Source organism: Phyllostomus hastatus, unplaced genomic scaffold (assembly GCF_019186645.2).
Source record: "Phyllostomus hastatus isolate PE091 unplaced genomic scaffold, TTU_PhHast_1.1 phas_contig_5, whole genome shotgun sequence".
NCBI lineage: Eukaryota > Metazoa > Chordata > Mammalia > Chiroptera > Phyllostomidae > Phyllostomus > Phyllostomus hastatus.
The window spans coordinates 6,757,827-6,769,269 of NW_025333897.1; the positions used below are offsets into that span (position 1 = coordinate 6,757,827).

Genomic DNA, 11,443 nt, shown 5'->3' on the forward strand with positions numbered 1-11,443 from the left:
TTTTGGTATGCCAGAGTTATTAAGGGGCACAAGCAGGATTTAAACTCAAGCCTAGCCAGCCTCCAGGGGAGAGGCTAAGAGCCAGAGAAGTCAAACTGCTTGGAAGCTATCTTTAGCTTCATCTGAAAAGCCTGGAAAAGAACTGTGGGGGCATATGTTGGCAACTGGAACCAGAGAGCAAGAGAAAATCCTCTAAAGGCAGCTGGAGGCGCCCTTTCTCCCAGTTTCTGCATTTTCTGCCCACCACTAAACCAGGCCTTGGCCAGTGGACTCTGTGTCCAGGACCTTCTTTAGAGACGAGAAGACAGATGACACCTCGGGCTCGTCCAGGAAAAATGCTTCTGGTGATACTGACTCAGGGGGTAAAGGAGTGCGGGTGGAGGAGGCACAAGTCAACCTTCGCAGGCGGCAAAGTCCTATCCAGTCTGACCGCCACACCGCTGTTGCAAGGTCCAGGGAAATCTAGTCTAGCGTTAGACCCCGCCAGGAAGGCGGGCGCTTGTCCCCAGGCCGTGAGCCAACTAAAACTCGGAGTCTCCAGATGCTGTCGCGACTAGGCCCGTACAAGGGCCGAGAGGTAAGACTCCTGTTTCTCGAGCGGACCTAAAAATTCATCCGTAGCTGGGTGGAGACCGGCTTGGGGGAAGAAAATCACACTACAACCTACGGGGTCACCTTGGGATTCCCGTCTCGGTACGTATTCACCCGGGTTAGAAAGATGTTCGGAAGACCTCGGACCAATGAAATCAGCGCGGAGCTTCAGTCCGTAGCGCCGGAAGCAGGCTAGACGTAGCACACCCACAGCGGCCGTAACCTATTAGCTAGGCGGAGCTCACACGCGCAGGCGCATGTTAAGGACGGCCATAGGACCGCGCGGATGCCGGCTGGGCGGCCCCGCAGAGGCTAACCTGGTCCAAGCAGCTTGAGTCACCAGCCCCGCCCTGCGAAGCCGGATGCAGCCAGAGGCCCGGGAGCGGCCTAGACGAGCGGATCCGCGGATTTGTGAGAGAGGTGGTGAGCACCCTGGCTAGTCTACCCTTGTATTCCCTAATCCCGGCCCTTACGGCCCCAGGCCCGACGAAACCCTAAAAGCTTCAGGGGCCCCCCAGCTTTACGATCTCAGATTCGAACCTCCAGGTCTATTCTGTCTCCGTTATGCTGCCCTGGACCCCATATACCCTGTGTCTCAGGATCTAAAATGCGAGCCCACGGATTTGGGAGGTACCCCGTAAATTATGCCCGGGGTGGGGGAATTTCCAGAACCACGATCCTAGATGCGTGCTCCCAAATCTAGTGGGGAACCCCGTTGTCTCAGGCCCGAGTCTTACACCCAAGGTCTCAGGCCCGAGCCCACAAACCCAGCAGTGACAGGGTAATCTGGCTACTGGGAGTATCTAAACTTTCAAACCCACATTCCTGATTTCCAAAACCCTGTCCCGGGAGTCTCTAGGCCGAGAATCTGATCCACGTTCCTGATCCCCACCCCCCGAGACCCACAGTCCAGTTCTGGAGCTTTGGGGCTCAGATTCGAGCGCCCAAACACATAAAGGATGCCTTACACTACTTCGGGGTCCCCGAGAAGCACACTCATAATGATGCCTATGTGTCCACTCAAACCTGATGGGGAGGGACCCTTTGAATCCGGAAGGGGCTTCAAACCTGATCTTCTGTCTCTATCGCATCCACCCAAGAACTGCCCTCCCCAGTATCTCAGATCCCATCCCGAATGGACTCTTCAAGCCCCAGCCTCATATTTTTCTCCCAAGTCCAGCTGCAGGAAATTCTTTTTATGGGGAGGAGGCGGGCGCGGGGTGAGGCGGTCACCTAACCCCTTTTCTTCCCTTTAGGAATCTTGAGTCGCAGCCATGTTCCTGGTTAACTCGTTCTTGAAAGGCGGCAGCGACGGGGGAGGCGGGGGTCTGGGCGGGGGTCTGGGGAATGTGCTCGGAGGCCTGATCAGTGGAGGGGGCGGAGGGGGCGGCGGCGGCGGCGGCGGCGGCGGCGGCGGCGGCGGAACTGCCATGCGCATCCTGGGCGGAGTCATTAGCGCGATCAGGTAGGCGGGGCCAGAGGGGGCCAGAGGGGGCGGGGCCTTGGAGATTTGTCTCGCAAGGATAGAATGGGGTAACCTGGAGACTGACCTGGAGCCTTAATTAGGCTGGGCCGGGCCTGGGCTGGGAAGCCGGCCTTGGGGGGGGCGGGCCCCAATGAGGTTGACTGCAGTTCATGGGGGCGGGGCTTCACCTGGTGGGTCGAGATCTGTTGGATCTGTAGATGGGTTTTGGGAGGTGGCGCTTACTGAGGCTGGACGTCGCTGGCTTCCGCTAACCTGGAGATGAACGTTAAGGGGGTGGAGTCAGTGAGGCTAGTTGTCACTTCTTTGGGGCAGGGCTTGTCTTCTGGGGCTGGCGGGGCTGTCCTAGGTGGGTCAATGAGGAGATGTGCCCAGAAGAGGCTGAGGCCTACTGAGATAGGAGAAATTGTCTTGAGGGGGCTCAGCCTGGCCTGGAACTGGCTGGATCAAAATAGAAAAATGTCCTGGTGGAGGTAGGATAGGTTGCCTAATTAGCCTAATTAGGAGCCTGAATAGTCTTGACCACTGAGCCATGATCCCTGCAAGGGGCAGGAACTAATGGACCTGGGTGGGGTCCTGGGAAGACACAAGTGTTAGGACGCCCTAGTGATGAAGTAAGTTCCTAGGATGGGATCTGAGGAGTTAGGGCCTGGAGAAGCTGGGGCAGAGCTTTTATGAAGTGAGCCTTCAAAGGGGCTGCATAGATCTATTGAAAAAGATCCATTGGGCAGGTGTGCTCTGGTAGGAGTGGAGCCTACCTTGAGGTCAGATCTCTGAGTTTCCTTGTGGGCGCAACCAGGGTAGCAAGAATAGGGACAGGTGAGGACAAGGACAGATAAGGCTGGCTGAGGGAACAGGTAGGGAGGGTGTCAGGCTGGGGCTTGGGGGTGTTCGGGTATGGGGGCTAGGGCTGCCCATTGAAGGCCTTGTTCCCTGGTGCTAATTCCCCTGTTTCCCTCCAGTGAGGCGGCTGCTCAGTACAACCCAGAACCCCCGGTAAGCTGCCCTCCACAACCTGGGACCTTTCTTCTCACTCTGAGGCCTTTTTCAGCACACCTCCTTGTCCCTTTGGAGAAGCCCCACCCCATCTCCATCTAATGAGATCTTTCTCATTAAGTTCCCCCCTTGTCATGTCCTCAAACTTAGCTATTACGCACTTCCTATTCACTGACAACCTCTCATTCCTTTGATCACTCAACTACCCAGTCCACTCTGACCTTACCACTTAGGTCTGCACTAGCCAGGGCACCCCTCCCCCACCTTCTCTGAGATCTCCTTCCTCTGCAGCCCCCACGAACCCATTACTCCAACATTGAAGCCAACGAGAGTGAGGAGGTCCGGCAGTTCCGGAGGCTCTTTGCCCAGCTGGCTGGAGATGTAAGTAAACTGGGGTCCCCACACCTATCTGAACTCTTCCATACTTTCCCTTGGGTGGCCCTTGCACACACACACACACACACTCAACAACGGCAATCCCAAAGTTCCTATCCTCCTTCATGACACACCTAGACCCCTTTCAGTCACTCTGATCCCTCCCAAACTTTTCTGCAGGACATGGAGGTCAGTGCAACAGAACTCATGAACATTCTCAACAAGGTCGTGACCCGACGTGAGTGACTGGGGTCAACACACAGGGTAGGTTTAGAGGTATGGCAGCTGGGGTAGCTGTGACCTGTGGTGTCTGACTTTCAATCTGTCCCCCACAGATCCTGATCTGAAGACTGATGGTTTTGGCATTGACACATGTCGCAGCATGGTGGCCGTGATGGATGTATCCTTGTGGGCAGTTTAGGGGAGGTCTTGGGTGAAGAAGGAATTTTTGAGAGCATGAGTGGGAGCCAGGGTACAGCTTTCATACCCACAGATGTGGACAGGACTACATTAGAACACATACCCACCTGTGGACATGGGGCAGTCAATAATAACATCAGCTGTCATAGCTGGCACTTACATGTACTTCACAGCCATCCTGTTAGACATATGCAGTTATTCCATTCTATAAGTAAAGAAACTGAGACAGTCATTTGTCTGAAGTTATAAATGAAAAGTGGCAGGATAGGAATTTGGACTCCAGGTCTTTTGGATTTAAGAACCCAAGCTTATAACTGCCATAGATATGCCCATGTGCACATATACACACACAAGGGCACACCCATATACATGAAGCTATGTGATGGCATATGCACAGGAACACATGTCTATTTGCACATGGGCCAGTCCTAGCTGATCTTAGATACATCCACACTCAGCACATAGGTCAGTAGAGATGCATATATATACTCATGTCATGTGATCACATATATGTGTGGCACAGGGTTAAACAATTCTGGGTCTGTTCCTTAGCAAGGTTACTAAGCTCCTCTGTGCTTCAATTTGTCTATCTGTAAAATGGGCTGAATGATGATGGTGATACCACATTAGAGTCACATGCCAAAAGTTTAGCACAGTCTGTACTGGTTAGTTGTTAACTATGATCTTACACAGGTAGATTTTTCAGCTCTGAATCTGTTTTTGTCTCTGACTTGGAAATAACACTGGTGGGGCTGGTATCTTGAGGCTTTAGTGAGAAAAGTGATATTCCCTAGAAGCTTAGAACTCTCTGATGTGTACTAGGTAATCTGGTAAGTCTTAGCTATCATTGTTATTGAGAATTTATCAAGTGCCAGCTCCTGAGCTAAAGGCTTTCTGCTAATATCTCATTCTGCTCTGATCACAAACCCAGCAGGTATTCACTACTGTCACCTCATTTTCTTAGAGCTCCCAAGTTGCTCTTGTTTTTTACATGTCCTAACATTTAGGAAATCAAATTACTTGTACTATCAAGGATTTTTGAGTGAGGAATTAGCATCCTGATCAGTGTGGCTCAGTAGTTCAAGCATTGCCCTGTACAGCAAAAGGTCATGGGTTTGATTCCCGGTAAGGGCACATCCCTAGGTTGTGGGCTCAGTCAGGGCGCATATGGAGGCAACCAATCGATGTTTCTATACCTCTCTAAGGTCATTGAATATATCCTTGGGTTAGGATTTAAAAAAAGAAAAAAAAAGATAAATGAGGAATTAGCAACTATTTTCTGGTGAGAAATTTGTAGTTTGGAAAAGTTTATTATTAATTCCACATGGTTATGTTTAAACAGAGCCCTTACCATTTAGTAACATAAAGTGACCCTGGCCCAGTAGTTCAGTCGATTATAGCATTGTCCTGATAGCCAAAGTTGTATAGGTCGGGGCACATACAAGAAGCAACCAAGGAATGTGTAAATAAGTGGAACAATAAAATCGATGTTTCTCCCCTCCTCTAAAATCAATTAAGAAACATAGACCCTGGATGGTGTAGCTCAGTGGATTGAGCACAGGCCAGTGAAACAAAGGGTTGCTGGTTTGATTCCCAGTCAGGGCACGTGCCTGGGTTGGGGGCCAGGTTCCCAGTAGGGGGTATGTGAGAAGTAACCACACATTGATGTTCCTCTCTTTCTCCTTCCTTTCCCTTCTCCTCTCTCTAAAAATAAATAAATAAATAATCTTGGAAAAAAATAAAGTAAAATATGTATGGGTATAATGAGAAACAGCACCACACCCAAGGTGACATGACTAGGGTGAGACAGGAGCTGGGGTTTTAGCCCATTCCTCCCTGCCTTGCTCTTATCACCACGTGATAGGGTATAAAATGCACGCATTTGGTACAGCTATTCTTAACATCCTTACGCCAGAGTGACACAACAGGCAAGCTGGGTTTCGAGGAATTCAAGTATTTGTGGAACAATATCAAAAAGTGGCAGGTGTGTGGTGACCTCTGACACTCCTTGCATGAAGACTCCTAAGCCATGGAGATGCTGTGCCTCCTGATGCTCAGTTGATCTCTGTCCTCCCTGTCCCCACAGGCCATATACAAACAATTTGATGTTGACCGTTCAGGGACCATTGGCAGCAGTGAACTCCCGGGGGCCTTTGAGGCAGCAGGTATGGCTGGCAGGGGTGCGATTGCTGAGGCAGCCCCCACTGAGCTGGTCTGAGCCTGAATCCTGGGGCTGGGAGTGGGTTGGGCTATGTGGCCTCCACACCTGAGAGACTAAACCATTGTCAGGATTCCACCTAAATGAACATCTCTACAACATGATCATCCGACGTTACTCTGATGAAGGAGGGAACATGGATTTTGACAACTTCATCAGCTGCCTGGTCAGGCTGGATGCCATGTTCCGTGAGTGATACCCTAGCTGTCTTCCTGGGTCAGGATTTTATTTGTTGAGCCTCCACTGGCCAACGTCTTTGAGCCTAACCCTGAGGTGGGCAATGGTAGAGGCACAGCAGTGACCAAAACAGCCACAGATCCTGCCCTCAAATCATTCACAGTGCAGTGGAGGAAAGGCAAATCATCAGAGACTACAAAGAACTGTTACTGCTGGGATAGGGAAAGCTCAGGGCAGAGTGATGGGGGCTGTGAGGGGAAATTCAGGGCATAGTGGGATTTGTAATGGGGGAAGCTCTAAGGACTTCAAACTTAAGAGGCATCCTGAGTCAAGGAGGGCTTCCTGGAGTAAGGCACATATGAGCTGAGACCATAGGGGTAAGAGTGAGGATGAGTGTTGCAGTGGGAACAGCCTGTGTGAAAGCCTAGACAGGAAAAAAATGCGCTTTTGGTATTTTTTGTTGGACTCACATCCCTGTTCAGTGTGCTGAATGGGGTGGGATGGTGTTATATAAGGCTGTGAGGGGAAGTCAGCAGGGTCTGGATCAGGAGGGCTGTTCTGAACATTAATGCAATTAATTCTTAAGATGGCTCTGAGAAGTAGAAATTATCCCCATTTTATGGAGGAGGTACCTCGGGTTCTAGGAGGCAAAATTGCTTGCTCACAGCCACTCAGCAAGGAAGTTGCAAAGCCAGAATTTGAACTCAGACCTGAGAGAGTTGAGTGAAGGGAAGCAAGGTCAATGGGCATGTATGTAGAGCTGTGAATGCCAATTTTGGGGTGCTCAGACACTAGTGGAAACAATTGAGACCTACAGCAGGTTTGGGGGCAGTGGGCAGGGGCAGGTTTGGCTATGATCCCTCAGCTGTCCAAGAGACCAGGGAGGACAGTACATTAAGATCATAGGAAGAAGCAAAGGGACAGGTATGTCATGGATGTGAGGGGAAGGTGGGAGTGCACACTAGGGCGGGTGATGTCAAAGTCACATATGAGAAACTAAGAAATGCCCACTGGATTTACCAGCAAGAGGGTCAATAGTAACTGTAGTCAGTACAGTGTCAGGAGACCAGGTTATATGGACATCTGAGGATGGTATCTGAGTGCAGAGACAGAGAGAGGAAGCAAAGGCAGTTTGGGCACCAGTTTGCCCAGGTTTGGTTGTTTCAGGGCAGGAGTAGGAACCCTGCCAGACTGTAAGGCAGGAAGTGGAGCCTGCAGAGCCTCAGTTTCACTAGTTTTTAGGCTAGAACTGGAGGGCTTAGAGGTTGGTTGGAGGGTGAGACTTGGGCAGAGGGTAATGGGAGCACACACAGGTATGTAGAGGGCATTATTTATTTAACATTTTTTTCATTGTATTTTTTCCATTACCATTTTAACCCCCCATACCCTCTTCCACCTTCGCCCGCCATGGAGGCCATTATTACTGAAGGGGGTAACAGCCTGGGTTTCAACCCTAATTTCCTCACTTTCTCACTGTGTGACCTGCAGCACATCACTTCTCTGTGCCAAATTTTAAAATGACACTTATCTCACAGAATTGGATTAAATGAGTTGATACATGTAAAGCACTTTATACAGTGCTTGACATGAAGTATTCAATAAACTACTGGCCATTATCATCATCTCATATATTGGTATGTTTTTATCCTAAAAGCCAACTGCTTGTTACCCCCACCCTTCCTTTCTCTAGGTGCCTTCAAATCTCTTGACAAAGATGGCACTGGACAAATTCAGGTGAACATCCAGGAGGTAAGAACTCCCATTTTGGAATGTGGGTTTCTAGGGAGGGACCCCTCCCCTATAGCCCTGCACTGGGTTCCCTCCCTCCAATTTCCGCAACAACCCCTGGGTGAGGGCAGAGGGCTCCTGGTATTCCCAATTGCCGTCCTCCTCATTCTGTGCCCTTCTCTCCCCAGTGGCTGCAGCTGACTATGTATTCCTGAATGGGAACCCCAGACCTCTTCCCTCATCACCTCACTATAGGTGTCACCTTGGACTTTTTGGTCTCTCCCAGGGCTAATCCTGTCTGCAGTCACATCTTTGTGGGGCGCGCTGACTCACCAGCTTTTCCTTTCTCCCAGCCGTTGGCATCTTGCTTCTCAGGCAACAGCTAGGGCCCAATATGTCCCAACACGCCATGCCCCAAGTTACCCCTGGCTCTAAGACATTCTAACACACCCTGCCCCATGAGTCCTCCACCTTCTGCACACCCACTTCTCACCCTGTCCATGACCTTTCTTGTATATCTGTGCCAAGTTGTGTTGCTTCCATTCCCCAAGGGCCCTTCTCTAAGTTCTGGGAGGATCACCCCCATCCCTGTGCACCCTGGCGCACCTGTTCAATTAACTATCCAGACAGCTGAACTCCAGGCCATAACAGGCCCACATGCTCCAGTGCCTTTGTATTCTGCTCCCAGCCTGCCAGGCCCTGTAGGAAATAAATTTACCCCAGTTATTGCTGAGATGTGCCTCCTGTTCTGAGAGTTGAAGGGTGGCTCAGGCCCTGTCTGCATCCTGGTGGTGGAGTGGGGGTGGTTTTGTGGGTCTTTGTGTCTATCCCCAAGGCTGGATCTGCATGCCTTTCTCATACTGGATCCCAGATGAGCTGTAGCCTCATTCTTTCTATGATGCTTCAGAGATTCTGTGGAAACTGAGACTGGGACTCAGAGACCTGGGCACTTTCTGTTCCTGCTGCAAGAGCAGGGCTGGTGGGAAGTGTCACTGCCACCCCTGGTTTTGTCTCCCAAGCTCATGTTTGTCCCACTCTCATCTGTGCATGAGTGAATTTGTCCTTACTTGCCTCAGCCTGTTTTGTCATGACCATACTCAGTAGCTTCCTTCCCACCCTGTGGGCCTCTGCAGGGAGAGGGGCTACTATCACAGGATATATATCTCTGTCCCACGTGAGAATACTAGCCTGAGGGGCAGCCCAGGGGCATCATTTGGAGTCCTCAACCCCTGTGGAAGGGCTGAGAGGCAGTAACGTCCTAAGAATAGATGTGGTCTAGAATGAGGAACTCAGGGCTGGGGCAGTGGGCAGTCCATAGGACAGAGTTTGCTTGTTAGTGGGAGGATGGATAGAGGGGCACACACACAGGCCAGAGCTGGGTTGGGTTCCCCAAGAAGCCAGCACATTTATTGATGTCTCTTCAGGTCCTGAAGGTTTCTTGGTCTCACTTCTTATGGGGGAAGGAAGCCCAGCCAAGACAATACAGACTGTAGATGGTGCCTAGGAAGGGAGTGTGGGGGGATACATAGTGAGACCCTAATCACTCCCCTGAACCCTATCTTAGGCTTTTATGACCCTCTGCAGACTTGCCAGTCACCAGTCTGTATTCCAGCCCCCAGTTTATGGGTGAAGTTCCATCCCAAAACTGCATTTCAGGTGGGGAATCCCTGGTGCTTGATCCAGACCAGGCCCTACCTGGGCTTTCAACCTAGCCCCTGTCAGGGTGCCAGGGCCCTAGGCCCTCTCGGGACAGAAGCACAATCCCCAGGGAGCTCCATCCCTACTTGCTGGTCTGCACTCCAGTACCGTCCCCAAACCTGGCCACCTCACAGCCCAATCCCCTCTCTAAACCCCAGTCTGAGAACTAGCCCCTTTCCCTACTCCAGCTAGAGCCTGCCTCTTGCAGCTCAGGCTGAGTCCAGCTTTGCACTCACCTCCAAGACACAGCGCCATGGTGAGTCGGTAGAGAATGTTGTCGGTTCCCCCGCCCTTCAAGTGCACCGGGAGGTCATTGTCCGCCTGAGATTGGGGCCGTCCAATAGGAAAGGTGTGTTGGTTGCGAAGATGGTACCCCCCAGCCTCCCTCAGGGTCGAACTTCCGGCTCCCAGCCTTCCCCTTACCCTGCCTCCACTCTGTCTACCTGGAAGAGTTTCTGTTTCTCGGCCACTCGGTTCTCCAAGCGGTTCCGGGCGGTTGAACTGAAGGAGCGAATCAATGCCTGGGAAACCTGGGGGAAGGGATCGATGGGTGGGTGTTAGAGGCACCTGGAGAAGCACCTCAAAGTGGGTCTAGTCAGAGGTACCAGGACAGTCCTATGCTTTGGGAGCTTCCCAAAGGCGAGATCAGAACTGGCAGCACGAGTGGGGGAGGGTGTCCTGTCAAGAAAGACCTAGAAGGGGACTCGAGCCTAGAGGGTTAGACTTGGAGTTTACCAGGCTGTCTAGAAGGTGCTGGAAGAGGGGCGGTCCCAAAAGGGAGGCTAATGACCTGGAGGTCCAAGTCCTGAGATGTTTGTTGTTGTTGTTGGGGAGGGTTTCCTAGATTAATGGTAGGAGCCCAGGTCCCGGAAATGTGACCGGATCCGGGGTACTCCATGGGGTTTCCAGACAGTAAGGGAAAGGGTGTTGCATTCCCAGTGCCTGCGTCCTGACCGGTACCCTGAACGAAGGGAAGACGTTCAAACCCAGAGCTTTGGGCCCTGTAGGGGCCCCCATGTTAGGGAGGTGACGGGCGTGGGGGGGGGGGGCGGGGATGGCCCAGATTGTTAGGAGGGAGACTGGAACCCTGAAAGGGGCTCACATTACAAGGCCCCAGATTCCGGGACATTTAGGGACTCTCGTATTGGGATAAAGGCTTTCGGGTTGGGGGTCCTGGCCCAGCGTGTGTGGACCCTCACCTTCAAGGCCCTCATTCTGAGTCCTCTTCTTCAGCCGGAGTCACCTACCCTCTCCGCCCAAGGACGTACAGCGCCCTTCCCTCCCGGGATCCCTGGCCACACCCCGGACGGGCCACATAACAGCCCTGTCTGGCCCTCGCTAGTGTGGGGTGGAGCCGGGAGAAGCTGCTCTAACCCCACCCCGCACCAAAGAGGTTGAGGCGTCTGTTACTCAGTTCGGAATTGCATTTGGTTCAAGTTCCAGTTCCAGGGAATATATTTTTTGGTTTGTGTCTGCGGAGATACCAGCGTGGGGCAAGTACATTTTCTTCTCCGGTCTCTCAGATCTCCTGCTACCCGGGTTGGCACTGCAGAGAGAGTGAGGGCGCAGCTAAACGGGTTGGAACTTCTTGTTCTACTTACTTAGACCTAGCGATTGAGCATCTGAGCCTTATTCCCCGTATCTGTAACGTGAGACTAAGAGACTTAAAGTTTTGGGAGCATTAAATGAGCTCATATTAGAGCACAAGTGAGCTAAGTTACTTCGGAGCTAATAACCATTGTACAGAAACAGGTAAG

The 11,443-nt window shown here is 51.7% G+C and overlaps 2 protein-coding genes across 3 annotated transcripts; one reads left to right on the top strand and one right to left on the bottom strand.

Moving 5' to 3' along the window:
• Positions 1-865: 865 nt before the first annotated feature.
• Positions 866-8,721, top strand: CAPNS1 (calpain small subunit 1). Of its 2 annotated transcripts, none has more exons than XM_045846708.1 (11): positions 866-1,011; positions 1,848-2,056; positions 3,037-3,070; positions 3,362-3,451; positions 3,626-3,683; positions 3,781-3,845; positions 5,781-5,849; positions 5,952-6,030; positions 6,155-6,271; positions 7,951-8,009; positions 8,177-8,721. In XM_045846708.1, the coding sequence occupies exons 2-11, from the start codon at positions 1,866-1,868 to the stop codon at positions 8,201-8,203; spliced, it is 789 nt and encodes a 262-aa protein (XP_045702664.1). In that variant the 5' UTR covers positions 866-1,011; positions 1,848-1,865; the 3' UTR covers positions 8,204-8,721. The 2 variants fall into 2 exon arrangements, with proteins under 2 accessions (XP_045702664.1, XP_045702665.1); XM_045846709.1 differs by having other exon boundaries at positions 877-1,014.
• A 647-nt stretch (positions 8,722-9,368) lies between these two features.
• LOC123823748 (cytochrome c oxidase subunit 7A1, mitochondrial) lies at positions 9,369-11,036 on the bottom strand. Its single transcript, XM_045846710.1, has 4 exons — positions 10,886-11,036; positions 10,130-10,216; positions 9,923-10,007; positions 9,369-9,488 (listed from the first exon to the last, which is right to left on the bottom strand). Exons 1-4 carry the CDS (start codon positions 10,898-10,900, stop codon positions 9,433-9,435), a joined length of 243 nt encoding a protein of 80 aa, XP_045702666.1. The 5' UTR covers positions 10,901-11,036; the 3' UTR covers positions 9,369-9,432.
• Positions 11,037-11,443: the final 407 nt, after the last annotated feature.